Source organism: Gadus chalcogrammus, chromosome 10 (assembly GCF_026213295.1).
Source record: "Gadus chalcogrammus isolate NIFS_2021 chromosome 10, NIFS_Gcha_1.0, whole genome shotgun sequence".
Classification (NCBI taxonomy): Eukaryota; Metazoa; Chordata; class Actinopteri; order Gadiformes; family Gadidae; genus Gadus; species Gadus chalcogrammus.
This window is the reverse complement of record NC_079421.1, coordinates 20,723,457-20,742,211: the sequence shown is the minus strand read 5'-3', so window position 1 is coordinate 20,742,211 and position 18,755 is coordinate 20,723,457. Positions and strand designations below refer to the sequence as shown.

Here is an 18,755-nt window from a genome sequence, read left to right as displayed (position 1 = left end):
TGCGCTGTGATTGGTTCACTTAAGCATGGAGTACATGTTTATATTTATACATTTATATATATATGTATATATATATATATATATATATATTTATATATATATGTATATATATATATATATATAATATGTATATATATATATGTGTATATAATATATATAAATATGTGTATATATATATTAGAGCTGTCAGTTAAACGCGTTATTAACGGCGTTAACGCAAACCAATTTTAACGGCGTTAATTTTTTTAACGAGTGATTAACGCAAATGATTATTTTTTAACAAATAAAAAAAAAAAAATTATTCATTTTTTTTTGGCCTCAAAACAAAGAAGCAGTTGCCTGGCTGCTATGTTCAAGGCATATCTTTGTATGTTCATCGTTAAATTGCATTATAGGCTTTTTTTTTGTACCGTCCTGTTTTGATCAGTATATATCAATGTTGTTATCAATAAAAAAACATTTGCACAAGGCAAGCCGATGCACTTCTCCATGTTGATTAAAATGAGCATTAAAGCATTAAAATGAGAAGAATTAATGGGACAAAGAATTCAAGGGATATTAGCATAGAAAAAAAATATACGATTAATCGTGAGTTAACTATGGCATTAATGCGATAAATCGTGATTAAATATTTGTATCGCTTGACAGCCCTAATATATATATATATATACTGTGATGCAATGTCTTGCAATGACCACTTGGTGGCATTAGCATCACTTTTTAATTACTGCACAGACAATGAATGAGCTGACGTTTGCACTCCTGTATGTTATATATTAATTACTTTAACATGTCATGCTTGATATATTCAAGACCAAGAACAATAGCAGTTAGTTGTTCTTTTGTTGTTTAAAAATCCATAAATATATTGAGAGCCATTCTGCCCGATTAAGTGTACCTAATTTTTCAACAGAGGTGAAACTGTGACTGCTGTTTAATGTAGCTTAAGACATTATTTGCTGCCATAAGTGTTTTTTTTCATGACGACCAATAAAAAACGACAATGTTACCCCTTATATTTTATTTGACAAAGACAACAGTGTTACCCCTTATGTTTTTTTTCATGACGACCAATAAAAAACAAGTGTTACCCCATATGTTTTTTTTCATGACGACCAAAGAAAAATAACGGTGTTACCCCCTATGTTTTATTTGATAAATTTCGACAGTGTTACCCCTGTTTTTTATTCATGACGGCAGATAAAAAACGAGAGTTACCCCTTATGTTTTTTTTCATGACGACCAATGAAAAACAGCAGTGTAACCCCTTATGTTTTTTTCATGACGACCCATAAAAAACGACAGTGTTACCCCTCATGTTTTTTTTCATGACGACCAATAAAAAACGACAGTGTTACCCCTTATGTTTTTTTTCATGACGACCAAAGAAAAACAACAGTGTCACCCCTTATGTTTTTTTCATGACGACCAATAAAAAACAGCAGTCTTACCCCTTATGTTTTTTTTCATGACGACCAATAAAAAACAACAGTGTTACCCCTTATGGTTTTCTCATGACGACTGATAAAAAACGACAGTGTTACCCCTTATGTTTTTTTTTTCATGACGACCAAAGAAAAACAACGGAGTTACCCCCTATATTTTATTTGATAAATATCGACAGTGTTAGCCCTTATGTTTATTTCATGACGGCCGATAAAAAACAACAGTGTTACCCCTTATGTTTTTTTACATGACGACCAAAGAAAAACAACAGTGTAACCCCTTATGTTTTTTTCATGACGACCCATAAAAAACGACAGTGTTACCCCTCATGTTTTTTTTCATGACGACCAATAAAAAACGACAGTGTTACCCCTTATGTTTTTTTACATGACGACCAAAGAAAAACAACAGTGTTACCCCCTATGTTTTATTTGATAAATTTCGACATTCCAACAGAAGACAGCAACCAGACTCGAACCCCGGTCTCCAGTGGGTTAGGCAGAGTGCACTCAACTGCACCACTGAGGCGATGACAATACACAATAATCAATCATCAATAAAGAGGATATACATGACATTAAAATGTATGTGTGCATTTCTATTATTTCCCTTATGTTTTTTTTCATGACGACCAATAAAAAAAGACAGTGGTACCCCTTATATTTTATTTGACAAAGACAACAGTGTTAGCACTCATGTTTTTTTTCATGACGACCAAAGAAAAACAACAGTGTTACCCCCTATGTATAAATTTGATAAATATCGACAGTGTTACCCCTTATGTTTTTTTTCATGACGACCAAAGAAAAACAACAGTGTTACCCCTTATGTTTTATTTGACAAAAACAACAGTGTTACCCCTTATATTTTATTTGACAAAAACAACAGTGTTACCCCTTATGTTTTTTTTCATGACGACCAAAGAAAAACAACAGTGTTACCCCTTATGTTTTTTTTCATGACGACCAATAAAAAATAACGGTGTTACCCCCTATGTTTGATTTGCTAGATAACGACATTCCAACAGAAGACATCAACCGGACTTGAACCCCGGTCACAAGTGGCTTAGGCAGAGTGCACTCCACTGCACCACAGAGGCGTTGACAATACACAATAATCAATCATCAATAAAGAGGAAACACATGACATTAAAATGTATGTGTGCATTTCTATTATTTCCCTTATGTTTTTTTTCATGACGACCAATAAAAAACAACAGTGTTACCCCTTATGTTTTTTTCATGACGACTGATAAAAAACGATAGTGTTACCCCCTATATTTTTTTTCATGACGACCAATAAAAAACAACAGTGTTACCCCTTATGCTTTTTTTCATGACGACCAAAGAAAATCAACAGTGTTACCCCGTATGTTTTATTTGATAAATAACAACATTCCAACAGATAACAGCAACCGCACTTGAACCCCGGTCTCCAGTGGCTTAGGCAGAGTGCACTCCACTGCACCACTGGACAATACAATATAGTCAATCATTAATAAAGAGTATATACATGACATTAAAATGTATGTGTGTATTTCTATTATTTCCCTTATGTTTTTTTTCATAACGACCAATAGAAAACGACAGTGTTACCCCTTTTGGTTTTTTCATGACGGCCGATAAAAAATGACAGTGTTACCCCTAATATTTTATTTGACAAAGACAACAGTGTTACCCCTTATATTTTATTTGACAAAGACAACAGTGTTACCCCTTATGTTTTTTTTCATGACGACCAATAAAAAACAACAGTGTTACCCCTTATGTTTTTTTTCATGACGACCAAAGAAAAACAACGGTGTTACCCCCTATGTTTTATAGATATCGACAGTGTTACCCCTTATGTTTATTTCATGACGGCCGATAAAAAACGACATAGTTACCCCTTATGTTTTTTTCATGACGACCAATGAAAAAAGACAGTGTTACCCCTTATGTTTTTTTTCATGACGACCAAAGAAAAACAAGTGTTACCCCTTATGTTTTTTTTCATGACGACCAATGAAAAAAGACAGTGTTAACCCTTATGTTTTTTTTCATGACGACCAAAGAAACACAACAGTGTTTCCCCTTATATTTTATTTGACAAAGACAACAGTGTTACCCCTTATGTTTTTTTTCATGACGACCAATAAAAAACAACAGTGTTACCCCTTATGTTTTTTTTCATGACGACCAAAGAAAAACAACGGTGTTACCCCCTATGTTTTATTTGATAGATATCGACAGTGTTACCCCTTATGTTTATTTCATGACGGCCAAAGAAAAACAAGTGTTACCCCTTATGTTTTTTTTCATGACGACCAAAGAAAAACAAGTGTTACCCCTTATGTTTTTTTTCATGACGACCAATGAAAAAAGACAGTGTTACCCCTTATGTTTTTTTTCATGACGACCAATAAAAAACAACAGTGTTACCCCTTATGTTTTTTTTCATGACGACCAATAAAAAACAACAGTGTTACCCCTTATGTTTTTTTTCATGACGACCAAAGAAACACAACAGTGTTACCCCTTATATTTTATTTGACAAAGACAACAGTGTTATGTTTTTTTTCATGACGACCAATAAAAAACAACAGTGTTACCCCTTATGTTTTTTTTCATGACGACCAAAGAAAAACAACAGTGTTACCCCCTATGTTTTATTTGATAGATATCGACAGTGTTACCCCTTATGTTTATTTCATGACGACCAATGAAAAAAGACAGTGTTACCCCTTATGTTTTTTTTCATGACGACCAATAAAAAACAACAGTGTTACCCCTTATGTTTTTTTTCATGACGACCAAAGAAAAATAACAGTGTTACCCCGCATCTTTTATTTGATAAATTTCGACATTCCAACAGAAGCCATCAACTGGACTTGAACCCCGGTCGCCAGTGGCTCAGGCAGAGTGCACTCCACTGCACCACAGAGGCAATTACACAATAATCAATCATCAATAAAGAGGATACACATGACATTAAAATGTATGTGTGCATTTCTATTATTTCCCTTATGTTTTTTTTCATGACGACCAATAAAAAACGACAGTGTTACCCCTTATGTTTTTTTCATGACGACTGATAAAAAACAACAGTGTTACCCCGTATGCTTTTTTTCATGACGACCAAAGAAAATCAACAGTGTTACCCCATATGTTTTATTTGATAAATAACAACATTCCAACAGAAGACAGCAACCGCACTTGAACCCCGGTCTCCAGTGGCTTAGGCAGAGTGCACTCCACTGCACCACTAGACAAAACAATATAGTCAATCATTAATAAAGTGTATAAACATGACATTAAAATGTATGTGTGTATTTCTATTATTTCCCTTATGTTTTTTTTCATAACGACCAATAGAAAACGACAGTGTTACCCCTTATGGTTTTTTCAAGACGACTGATAAAAAACGACAGTGTTACCCCTTATATTTTATTTGACAAAGACAACAGTGTTACCCCTTATGTTTTCTTTCATGACGACCAAAGAAACACAACAGTGTTACCCCTTATATTTTATTTGACAAAGACAACAGTGTTACTCCTTATGTTTTCTTTCATGACGACCAAAGAAACACAACAGTGTTACCCCTTATATTTTATTTGACAAAGACAACAGTGTTACCCCTTATGTTTTCTTTCATGACGACCAAAGAAACACAACAGTGTTACCCCTTATATTTTATTTGACAAAGACAACAGTGTTACCCCTTATGTTTTTTTTCATGACGACCAATAAAAAACAACAGTGTTACCCCTTATGTTTTTTTTCATGACGACCAAAGAAACACAACAGTGTTACCCCTTATATTTTATTTGACAAAGACAACAGTGTTACCCCTTATGTTTATTTCATGACGGCCAAAGAAAAACAAGTGTTACCCCTTATGTTTTTTTTCATGACGACCAATGAAAAAAGACAGTGTTACCCCTTATGTTTTTTTTCATGACGACCAATAAAAAACAACAGTGTTACCCCTTTTTTTTTTTCATGACGACCAAAGAAAAACAACAGTGTTACCCCGTATCTTTTATTTGATAAATATCAACATTCCAACAGAAGACATCAACAGGACTTGAACCCCGGTCTCCTGTGGCTTAGGCAGAGTGCACTCCACTGCACCACAGAGGCGATTACAGAATAATCAATCATCAATAAACATTATACACATGACATTAAAATGTATGTGTGCATTTCTATTATTTCCCTTATGTTTTTTTTTCATGACGACCAATAAAAAACGTCAGTGTTACCCCTTATATTTTTTTTCATGACGACCAATAAAACTCAACAGTCTTACCCCGTATGTTTTATTTGATAAATAACGACATTCCAACAGAAGACAGCAACCGCACGTGAAGCCCGGTCTCCAGTGGCTTAGGCAGAGTGCACTCCACTGCACCACTGAGGCGATGACAATACAATATAATCAATCATTAATAAAGAGGATATACATGACATTAAAATGTATGTGTGTATTTCTATTATTTCCCTTATGTTTTTTTTCATAACGACCAATAAAAAACGACAGTGTTACCCCTTATGGTTTTTTCAAGACGACTGATAAAAAACGACAGTGTTACCCCTTATATTTTATTTGACAAAGACAACAGTGTTACCCCTTATGTTTTTTTTCATGACGACCAATAAAAAACTACGGTGTTACCCCCTGTTTTATTTGATAAATATCGACATAAATATGATAAATATCGACACCCTTATGTTTATTTCATGACGGCCGATAAAAAATGACAGTTACCCCTTAAGTTTTTTTTCATGACGACCGATGAAAAAAGACAGTGTTACCCCTTATGTATTTTTTCTCGACGACCAAAGAAAAACAACAGTGTTACCCCTTATGTTTTTTTTCATGACGACCAACAAAAAACAACAGTGTTACCCCTTATGTTTTTTTTCATGACGACCAATAAAAAACAACAGTGTTACCCCTTATGGTTTTTTTCATGACGACCAATAAAAAACAACAGTGTTACCCCTTATGGTTTTTTTCATGACGACCAATAAAAAACAACAGTGTCACCCCTTATGGTTTTTTTCATGACGACCAATGAAAAATGACAGTGTCACCCCTCATGTTTCATTTGATTAAAACGACAGTTACCCCTTATACTTTTTTCATGACGACCGATAAAAAACGACAGTGTTACCCCTTATATTTTATTTGACATAGACTACAGTGTTACCCCTTATTTTTGTTTCATGACGACCGATAAAAAACAACAGTGTTACCCCTTATGTTTCATTTGATAAAAACGACTGTGTTACCCCCTATGTTTTATTCAGTTTCCTGAACAAATCAATTGTCTGTGTAGGCTGACGTAGGCTATGACGCAAAACGCAGAACTGTCCATAGCTGAATATGGTACTGCTGGTAATGCTTAGAAATAACCTCCTGAATCCTTGTTATAACGCTGTGTATAATCCCGGACCGCAACAGCTTGTCGACATGTTGTTAGTGTGTGAAATTCAGCACAGTATCAGCCGAGTTGACTCTAATTTCCACATTGTTTACTTGCTAACGTTTGTGAATAACAGTTGCTAGTTGGCAGAACTCTTTTTGCACACCAGTAGTGTTTATCAGAGCGGAGCCCAGAATGTGACGTCACCCGTCATCTCGTCTCTGTAAACAATGGATGTTGCGCACTTGCGCAGCATTTATTATGACGTCATTATATAGACTCTCTCTCAGCACCCCCCCCCCCCCCCCCTCGGACTGACTTTCCGCGTCCCTGGCCATGAGCCAGCTGAGTATGATCACCGACGAAAGCTGATGATAAAGAGGAGGTATTCAACCCTTCACAGAGGCAGCCCACATGCTCTGAAGCCCTGCCACGTGCCCTGTCGAGAGAGGGTCTCAAAAGCCACCCTATAGCTGTACTATATGCAAAGTCCTAAATTGAATGGCAGATCTGATTCGTGGGCAGTTTATTTGTGTAGAACTATTTAGCTTGGACAATTTTGTCCAGGAAACACACAGTAAATGCAAGGTACATGTCATTAAGAATCAGGTAGGGGTGTCTTAGGGCACAAAGAGGCCTACAGATTTGTCTGTGGACATTGGGGGATCCGACCCAGTAACTTCACCATCGAGTCGAGCACCCTACTACAGCAGCTTGCCCCTTGATTTATGGGAACATTATTTTTTTTCCAAGTTTTCACGCCGTCATTGGGATCATCTCCATGGAAACGTGTCAGGGATGCATGGTTATCCCAGGTGAGCTGTTAAACCATGATGATTTCACACCCTCAGCGGGTTGAATACCGACAAAATAAATAAGAGAATAATTCAGTCAGACAAAAATTATACAACAAAAATTTTACTAAAAACACATTTTGGTTATAATATCATAAACGCCAATATTCTAAATACTGTGTTTTGCGTAATTGCGCATCCCCTTGTATCATTTAAAAATATTTTAAGAGTAGCCATTCCTGTCCAAACTAAATCACCATCTTATCTAAATGTTTGTTTTAATTTATTAAATATAAAATGCACTAGCCCTGCAGACTAGACTAGACCAGACGTAACCAGACCGGATCAAGCTGAGGCCATTCCAGACTAGACTAGACTTGACCAGACTAAACCAGAACAACCTTAAAACGAAACTAGACTAAACAAAACCAGACCAGACCTGCTCAGACCAGACCAGACTAGGCCAGACTAGACTAAACAAGACCAGACCAGCTCAGACCAGACCAGACCAGACCAGACTAGGCCAGGCCAGGCTAGACTAAACAAGACCAGACCCGACCTGCCCAAACCAGACAACAATAAACCAGACCACACCAAACTAAACGAGACCAGATGAGACCCCCCCCCCCCCCCCCCCCCCCCCCCCCCCCCATGCCTATAATCCTCTGGATCGAAAAAACATAGATTCTGTTGCAAGCAGACAATCAGAGATACAGAGATTCTAACACAGTATTTATTATATTATTATCATACTTACAAATTATCATTGTTAGAATGAAAGTTACTTATACTATAATATTATAGTTTTATTTTTGTAATCTTTTGGCATTTGGTTAGCATGCGTACAATGAGAAGGATGAATTATTTCACATGTATTCAACATGTTTTAACATGGCCCCCCACTGCAGACCACCTGTGCACAGAATCATTTCTGAAGACAATGGAACGTAGACTAGGGCAGCCCCAATGCACTCACAACACGAGAACGTAGGAAAGAGACACACATATAAACATAGACATGTAGAGTACATACATATAGATATAGAAATACAAATACAAGTACATGTAGACACTTTTCATCTTTGCGTATACTGTTGGATAAATAACCAAAGTGAGGGTTTACAAAAAGATATGCAAAAAATAATATTCATACAAACAAACATGAGATTTAACTCCAATGAGGGACTATTTTAAACAATTAACGTAATTATTGCAATTAAAACATTATGGCTTTGTCTAGTGAGAAGATCCTATCTGAGTTAGAAAACCAAACCAAAAAAAATGAAGAAAAACAGTAATGCTTATAATTATGTTGTTTTTTGATATTATTCATCATTTAGGAAATTCTATTTCACAATCTAATGTATTGGTAATTTATTATCCAACAACTAAGCACCTAAAGATAGTTAGCAAATAATTACAGAATCATTACCTCTTTTCGTGTACTTGGTGTAGCATCATGCTTTCTCTATACACTGGATCATTATCCTATGTATAGAAAGTAGTTTACTAGATAGAAATGTGCATCATTCTGTAGCGTTTGCATGTGACCAAACACGTTACTTAATGGTTTGAATGACGTGGAAGTACTTTTACTTTCCTCTTTAAAAAAACAAATGTAGGCGTTCCACTAACTTCGATACAATATACATGTCTTTGTTTGAGGCTTAATGTAGAATTAACTTATGAAGGTATATTTGTTCATACTTATTTATGTACCGAGTGCAATTTAGTGTATTTGGATAGGTTGGCCCTATATTCTGCTTTGTAGTCTACTGCATGTTTGAATGCATAGACCTCACAGTTCAGAGGTCAGTGTTTTGTCTAAACACTAGGTGGCGCTGATCACTAAAGAAATAAGTCAGTATCTCTAATATTTCTTTGGTCTGGATGTCTGTTGTTTTAGCATTCTGATTTTACATCAGCGGGGGAACCATTGATCGGGGAAGAAAGGTTGTAGTTGTGTTTTAAGCCAACGGAAAACTGAAAATAATGTTTTGCGTTGAAATTAAGGTGTAAACATATATATATATATAATATACTTCAAGAAAATAATTTATAAGGAATCAGTTAGTCAAGTGCTTAATGTACCATTTTCATTGTACTTAATATGTGACAGGAAATGACATCATGTAAAGTACTGGCTACAGCCACCTCATCCTGTGTTTTGATTGTCCATGGGACAGCACTAACGCATGCAACGGTAAATATGTCTGACGTTAAGTAAGAAGATAGGAAGGAATGTAGGAAGGAAAGAAGGTAGGAAAGAAGATTAGTGATCGTAAACTTCCCTTGCCGGGATAAGAAGGTTGGAAAGTTCTTCAACAATCTGAGCTAACCTTCCTGGTGGTTGATTATAGAAATTGGTCCATAAACGGGTGAAACAATCTTGGGAAACAGCTTTAGACGTCTGGCAATATGGCAGTGTAAACAGCTAAACTGGATCGAACATTTTCCTAAAGGGTTAGAGCTGAATATTTGTTGAAGTCCCCCCTGTAGGGGCATACACGAAGGCCTAGGTATTCATATATTGATGAAAATAACAATGGACCATCCATGAGTTCTATTAGATAGCAGGTTATCGAAAGGATTCTTCCGCTTCTGCACGCCTTTTCTTAAGTCTTTGAGGAGAACCTAAACATAGCATTCACTACGATGGTGTTCTTTCAAATCTACGCTGATGCAATCTGCTCTGTCAACAAGACATTAATCACATCATGTTGCGTGACAACCATAGACCTGACTCAAGCTGTGATGTGACAAGTGCATGCACCCTTAGTATCAGCCTCAGTGACAATCCTCAACTAAAGATGAAGATATGAAGGCACGTGGATTGTACGATCATCCAAGACAGGGATCGGCCACCAGGGATTACTATAAAAATAGAAAATTGGCAGTAAAGTAAAAATCAAAATGTCCCATCGATCTTTCTTTTCTTTCTCTACTAAAAAAACACACCATAAGTGAGAGGACTAACATTATTTTCCCAGCATGCCGTTCCCCGCCAATCCCTTACATATGGGAGATGACCTCAACAGTCTTAACACCTGACCTGACCGATGTGTGGTGTCATTTGTTTTAGGAATGTTTAAGTGTGAAACACCAGAATCACCCGAGCGCCATCGCCGGTGCCCTGAAAGAGTCAGCGTCATCATCATCGCGACACACATCTTTCTGTACAAAATGGAAGTAAAAAAAAACAACAAAACCGAAAAAAGCAAGAAAAAAGGACGAATACAAATTTTCTAGGAAGGCAGTGTGTGTAGCCTCTATCTCTATAGTAAAGATTTCATAATTACGTTCCCAGAAACCTTTTGCGCTGTCCCCCAAATCTCCAATGTCAGCAGAACCCTGTTCATCTTCCATCCTCCCCCTGTAATAACCAAACACACACATCTCCCCCATGCACCGACCAACCCCAAGCTCTCTCTCACCATCCTCCCCTTTGTATATATATATATTTCAAATCCCCCTCTTTCCCCTCCACCCAGCCCAGGCTTGACCAGAGCGACTCCCCTGGGCGTGAGAGCGTTTGTTTGGGCGTACATACAGACTGCTTCTACTTCTTGAACATGTCCTGCAGCGGCCCGGGCAGAAACTTGAGCACGGTGTCCAGAATGCTCTGCTCGTCTTCGTCGTCTTCGTCTCCACACCCGGCTGGGATGGCCTTCTTGGGGCGCGTCAGAGAGCCCTCGCACGCCTGCTCCATAGCCGCCTTCTCCTCCGCCTCCTTCTCCTCCTTCTTCTTCAAGCCGTACTGCAGCGGAAGGGGATGTGAGAGGTGAGTCCGGGGCGAGAAGAGGAGTCAGAGAGAGGGGTGAGGAGAGGGGAGGAGAGGGGAGGAGAGCATTCAAGGAGGGGAGATGAGGGCAGGGATAGATGAGCAGTCAGGATTGGGGTGGGGGGGGGGGGGGGGGGGGGGGGAGGTGGTGAGGAAAGGAGGGATGAGGAGTACAAGATAGGGGAGGCTGATCCGTTGGTTGTTACAGGTTGTGCAGTGAATCCCTGCTGATGTCGGTAACCATGTGACATGAGTCTGACCACAGGAAGTCCGGACTTCGGCTCCGACAGAATCCTTCCCCGCCAAACACTAATGTCTTCCGCTCTCTCAGCTTGAACATGTGCTAGACACAAAAGGGTTTGCCAAAAACCTGCACTCCTTTTTTTGGAAATCTTATTTGGTAGTAGTTAGAAATCTTGAAGTTAATAATGTACACAGAATATCTGTCGATAACATTAAATAGGACTATGTTGTATGTCCTGGCACTTAGAGAACGCACTTAAAGTACGCACTTATTGTATGTTACATTGAGTTATAGTCCTTAGTTATGTATCATCTTGTCCTAGCTATCTTTGTTGTATCTCTTGGTTCTATGAACATCCTTACTGTACCGACAGATATATATTTTTTTACTTTCTTATGACAAATGTACTTATTGTAAATCGCTTTGGATTAAAGCATTTAGTAAATGCCGTAAATGTATGTACTGTTAGTCGTGTATTTTGAGGAAGATGAGGAGATATGTGGGGGTGTGCATGAGAAGCTTCCCTCACCTTGTCCCGGATGGTCTGCCGTACTTTCTCCCTGTCCGACTCCATGCGGGCGTGCTTGGCCTTCCTCTCGTCCTCCTGCTGCCTCAGCGCCTCCTGCCGCTCCTCCTCCTTCTTGGCCGCGTCGGGGTCCTTCTCCTCCTCGCCCCCCAGCATCTTACCCATGTCCTTGGTGGCCCCTGGAAACACAGGAAGTCACATGGAGTTAATAAACGCAATGTATATTTGTATATAAATGGACAGCCCTTATTTGGCACATTTATAAAGCGCTTTACAATATTGTAACATTCAGCCATTCATGCACACATTCACTCGCCGACGGCGGCGTCAACCATGCAAGGTCGACAGCAAGCTCGTCGGTAGCAGTTAGGGTTAGGTGCCTTGCTCAGGGAAACCTTGACACCTCGAGCCGGGGATCGAACCAACAACCTTGCGGTTGCCAGCCAACGTGCTCTACCTCCTAAGCTACTGCCGCCCCACGTATTAAATCAGACCCTGATGGATACAATCATTTTGCCAGGTGGTCAGAGCGCTTCTCGTCCAAGCGTGGGGTTGATGGTTCGAGCTCCTTCAGCGTAGGATTGTGGCATCAGAGAAATGGGAAGACACTATGATCCCAGCCCTCCATTCAACCCCGTGGACAGGAAGGAAGGAATCTTTGAGATATAGCACATAAACAAGTGCTTGATTGACATCAAATATATCTATGGTATAATACGATATTGTAAGAATTCCGAGAATAAGTAAAAATGAAAATATTATTCATATTCACACAACAGGTCTCTAATAAGTAGTGATTTGTGATGTTGAACCTTTGAGATAGGATGCGTTTTCTAGAGAAGACTGCATTCTGACTACCAGTGGACCAGTGGACCAGCCCTGTAATGGACCAGAGGACTACGGGGGTCTGGAGGAGGAGGAGGAGGAGGAGGAGGAGGAGCAGGAGGAGGAGGAGGAGGAGCGGGAGGAGGAGGAGGAGGAGGAGGAGCAGGAGGAGGAGCAGGAAGAGGAGGAGGAGGAGGAGGAGGAGGAGGAGCAGGAGGAGGAGGAGGAGGAGGAGGAAAATAAAAGTTGGAAAGCCCTCAAAGTACTCATAAGATGGAAGAGGACACCGGGTGCAGTCCCCTGGGAGCCATCTGTCTCCTCTACCTGTCCTGCTCTGTGGCTCTCGTTGAAACTCAAGCTTCTGATTACTATTGAGTCATTATAGCAGACGCTTTTATCAAAGCCCAGGGACGTGGATCTTTCTAGAACTACACCAGGGTTAGGTGTGGGGAAACTGATCGTCCTTGAGCAAGATGACCTGACTCTGGATGCTGAACATATCGCTTTGGGTAAATGTATTTTCTAAATAAATGGAATGTATCAAAAAAATACCAAGGCAGTTTGGCTTCACCACATTTCCTATTGAACTACTACACTAGCAATAAGGATATAATGTATTGCTGAACTGTGCAAGACCAGAGCAATATGTTTTGGGGTTGAATAGGATGTTTTAAGTTCGGTTTTGACTTGGAAAGGGGAGGATTTGAAAGCAGGTGGAGGTGATTCATCTGGCGACACCCACATTTAAAAATAAATCGGAATCAGACTACCCAAGTTGGCCGACAAGGGGAGAGATAGGGAATGCAGAAAGATTTTTCTTTCGGTTTGATTTCAAGTTTAAAGGGGCAGTCGGTAGCATTGAGTGGGATCCAGCAATGCTATCATATCGTTTTTCAGACTAAATTATTCAATACAATTGATATGTCTATCAAAGAACCCCATCACTTGACACTTGGCTACTCTGTGCTGTCTTTACTTAAGACCGTTCACGTTCTGGCTCCTTACAGGTCAGTAGAGCCCACGGTAGCATCTCCTTCGTAATTGGAGAGGAATAAGTGGGGTTCAAAGATAAACATAGAGATCGCATTGACTGCTTCAAACCTTTGCTGTGATAAATCATGGCGTTGCCATGTTTGAAAAGCAGAGACTGAAAGAAAATGTAAGTGCGGGAGCTGAATAAAATACACTACGTTTATATTTTTCTACTGATTGAAAGGGTCATTATTATATTCATATTAAAGAATATTAGATAGATTTTATAATTTGTATATAATATATGCAGGCTATTATTTATTTTACTCCACCTGGATCATAAACCCTTGGTCCAGATATGTTAATTTAAAAGTGCTTTGTATCTGCAAAAAGCATGGCGTCCCCATTTACAACTATAGAATTACCGGCCAGTCTTGGCCTCTCCATTTTTGCAATGCCGTTGACGAACGATCGAAAGGCCAATGCGGTGTTTATACGCTGTATGTCTTTGGGCTTGGGTATTCCCTTGGTTACAAATTTCAACCTCACCGCTAGATGGCACTAATCCTACACGCTGCACCTTAAAGGTAAAGGGACATTGTTAATATGGAGCTTAGAGGGCTTTTTTGGAATGCTCCCTTTGGATGTATGTCAGGTCTTTTATTGGACTTCTGAAACTTCATCCGGGTTTTTGGTGGAGTAGAAGCGGTTCGTTTCTGTATTTCCTTCCCTCTGATAAATGGGGCATTATTTGTCTCGACGTAAAATGGACTGCCTGTATATTTTCATATGAACTGTTTTGCATAGTTACCTCCCATCATATATTGCAAAAAATATATATATATAATAATTAAATTTGAATATAATAATAATATAGAATATGCCATCCCCTTTCAAAGTGCTGCTGGTGTAAGGGACTAAATTGGACTAATTACCCTGTGGAGCTCTACTGAACCTCAGCCCAGCAGGACCAATCAGCTCTCCGCATGGGGCACGGGTGTTGTGGTTGGGATTTTGTGAGTTTGTGAGTTTGTGAGTGTGTGTGTGTGTGTGTGTGTGTGTGTGTGTGTGTGTGTGTGCGTGCGTGCGTGCGTGCGTGCGTGCGTGCGTGCGTGCGTGCGTGCGTGCGTGCGTGCGTGCGTGCGTGCGTGCGTGCGCATGTGTGCGGGTGTGCGCGCGCGTGTGTGTGTGTGTGTGTGTGTGTGTGTGTGTGTGTGTGTGTGTGTGCGCCCGCTCCATGGGTATCTAATGAGATAAGGGGTTAAGGATGTTCCATAAGACCTGTGTGTCACTTCTCCAAACAGCATTAATGCACGTGCACGCATAAACCTGTAGAACCATTTAAATAATGACATTACAATGATAATCAATCGCCATATAGAAACTGCTAACCAAAGAAAGGTCATGGTTAGAATAGTAGGCCACACTGTACTGGTTATGCTGGTCTATACTGGTCTCTAGTGCTTTGTACGAGTCTACACTACTAGTCGATGCATGTTGTATTCCTATATGTTGGTCCTTCCTTCTCTGTACTGGTTAAGCTCCTTTTTGACCTTGAAATTCTCTTTAGAACGCCGCTGTGACCCTTTCATAGCAGGTGACCCTGCCCTGACCCCCGACCTCTGCATAAAACATGCATTACGTTATCTCCATTATGTTTTGCCCCCCTTCCAATGTTAAACACTGCACAGGGACTTTCTATGCATAAATTAGCTGATGTTTATGCATGAGCTTACGTATCTGTGTGTGTGTGTGTGTGTCTGTGTGAATACACAAAAACTCGTAAAAGTCCCATAAAATGAGCAGTCCCCGAGCTATGACTTCACTCACGTTATTGATGCCGGGCCAAATCAGGGCGGGGCACTTGTCCTGTCGCCTAGGAGACGGATGCCTGTGCTAAGAGATGACTAGCACTAATGGGACGGTCGTTACTATGGCGTCGTGGGACCGATGTAATGTGTCCCCCCCCCCCAAGAGCCTCAGACATCTTCACCCTTCAGCCAGTGTCTTCCTCCATACACTCCTCTCCTTCTCGCTCCCTATTGGCTGGCAGCGTAATGGTTACGTCAAGCCATGCCCCGCCCACTTGACGTCTTTTTTTAATCCTTGATCCACGAGCGGATATCTCCATGTTGTTCTTTCCTCTCCTGTTCCCTGCTCATACTCCCTTATCCTCTCCCCTTCCCCATCTCCTCTCGCTTCCAATCCTCTCCTCTCCTTTCCTCTCTCTGCCTCTGTCATCTTCTCTCCCTCCTCTTTCCTCTCCCCCTCCTCCCCCTTACTCTCCCTAACCCTTCTTCAACCCTCCTACACCCTATTCTTCTCCCCCCCTCCCCTTTCTCTCCTCTCCTCTAGTCTTCGCTCTCACCCTCCTCTCCTCTCTCCGTAGCTACAAGACAACAGGTTTGATTGCTGTGTGTTGGCCATGGAGGCTCTGGTGGTTTGACTCCCATTCGAATGGTTCTGGGATCCAATGTTCAGTCTGCAGTTCTTATACCGGTCACGGCCTTCTGATGTGACGCTCCAGGTTCCTATCGGGGATGTGTAAAGTAAATTCGATCTTGTCCAACCCTGACATCTGAGCTTGCAACCCGTCTGCATGTGTGTGTGTGTGTGTACATGTTTTTTCAATTTGCCCGATCCCTTAACACCCCATACCTATGAGCCGCTGTTGTGGTTTTTTCTTTTAAATCTTTTTTGGTAATAAAAGCATAGATCTCCACCATCAGACCCCCCGACTCCTCCTCGGCTCCCCAGGAAATGAGCTTTGGCAGCGGGATGGGCTGCAGGTGCTGTCCAGCCCTGCCAATCTGGGTCGGGATCTCTAATAGATGCTCGGGATTGAGCCAGCTACTGTATTACAAACCCTGATAAGATCAGTCCCTGTAGCTCTCATTAGAAACATCATCCTACCTCTGCTATCATAAGATCTCTATTTTTCAAGTTATTTTGTTAGGTGGCAATGTGACTATTTCATTTATATAGTGACTATTCTGTTTAGATTCTGATTATTCTGTTAATTTTCTATAATCCATATTCATATTCAACCCACATCCTCAATATTATAAAGATATCATCACTCTATCCATATTGTGACTATTGTGTTGACCACTAAATATATTTTGCGACGAATCAATATATATTGTTGTGATTATCCCATCTTTATTGCAACATTCCCTATTGTGACTATTCCATAGTTATGGTGACTCCAATCCATATTGTAACTATTCTATCTATAGGGTGCTAAATATTGTGAATACTCTTTCTATATAGTGGATATTGCTTGATTTTATATATATTGCGTGCTTGAGGAAAGGTGTTCCTATACTTTTTCTAATCTCAGTAAAAGCCTGTGATAGTGCCAAACGTCGGACCACTCTGCCTCCATGGCAGGGTAAGAAAGTCATAGACACCTGTGCTAACAGTGATTGTTAATGACACCTAACCTTACCTGCTGTACTGACAGCAGATTGGTATTGGCACCTATCAGAGACCGGGGCTAATATGACGGTGCTACTAACACATTAGGCCAAGCTGGACCCTTACCCCAAGGGCTGGTCTCTGTAGCAGGGTGAGGGGGGCAGATGAAGCCAATATCTAATTATAACTGCAGGAGAGCTGGACAAACACATACACATACACACACACGCATTCAGCCAGGAATCCTTACATGCACACACACACACACACACACACACACACACACACACACACACACACACACACACACACACACACACACACACACACACACACACACACACACACACACACACACACACACACAATCGCTCTCTTAAGCGAGGGAGAGGTTGTGTGTGTGTGTTACTGAAACAGATTTTAGTAAAATCTGTTTCATGCTGGATGTTTATGTTTGTTGATGCTTGCATGTATGAGTGGGTATATGCAGCTCAATTTAATTAATTTCGATAAGTGCGTGTGTGCGTGACCTTTTATATTCAAGTAGCATATACAATAATAAATTATTTTACAAACAAATATTATATCTTTTAACGTTTTTGCTCAGACAGAGAATCTGACGGTCTGTCCAATCAGATTCGGCGGAAAATTGATGTGCAGACACACCCACTGTATTTAACTACTGCATTTGCCAGATTACACTTCACTTCACCACAAAATTACTCTACCAAAGGACTCAGCTACTATACAAACCTATTTGAAAGTGTGTGTGTGTGTGTGTGTGTGTGTGTGTGTGTGTGTGTGTGTGTGTGTGTGTGTGTGTGTGTGTGTGTGTGTGTGTGTGTGTGTGTGTGTGTGTGTGTGTGTGTGTGTGTGTGTGTTGGAGGAGGGGGGAAGGGTAATTCAGCATATGTGCGCAGGTTTGTGTGCATGTGTTTGGTGATTGCATATATATTCATGGGCCTGCTACCAGCTGTGTCCTGCTGCAGTGAATGACAGCATGTTTGGAGTAGCAGAGAAAAGGTCAACCATCAGCAACCTGCATGGGGTCAATTACAGCCATGCTGCATGCTGGGAGGAAGGGACGAAATAGATGGATAGATTGATGGAGAGATAGAGATATTAAATGGATGGAAGATAGATAGATAAAGAAATGTACCATATATTTATTGATAGATGGATACATATATATTGATATAAATTATCTCACATAGAGAGAGAGAGAGAGAGAGAGAGAGAGAGAGAGAGAGAGAGAGAGAGAGAGAGAGAGAGAGAGAGAGAGAGAGAGAGCGCAAGGATAGATAAATGTATTGGATGGAAAGATTCTAAAAAAG

General features: G+C 40.1%; 1 protein-coding gene across 2 annotated transcripts in view; it reads right to left on the bottom strand.

Moving 5' to 3' along the window:
- Positions 1-11,118: 11,118 nt before the first annotated feature.
- cplx2b (complexin 2b) overlaps positions 11,119-18,755 on the bottom strand; it is a 29,284-nt gene continuing 21,647 nt past the window's right edge. For both annotated transcript variants that reach the window (XM_056600793.1, XM_056600794.1), the window contains exons 3-4: positions 12,208-12,383; positions 11,119-11,410 (exon numbers count right to left, since the gene is read on the bottom strand). In XM_056600793.1, the coding sequence (XP_056456768.1) occupies positions 11,213-11,410; positions 12,208-12,383 (374 nt within the window). In that variant the 3' untranslated portion in view covers positions 11,119-11,212. The remainder of the gene's footprint in view (positions 11,411-12,207; positions 12,384-18,755) is intronic.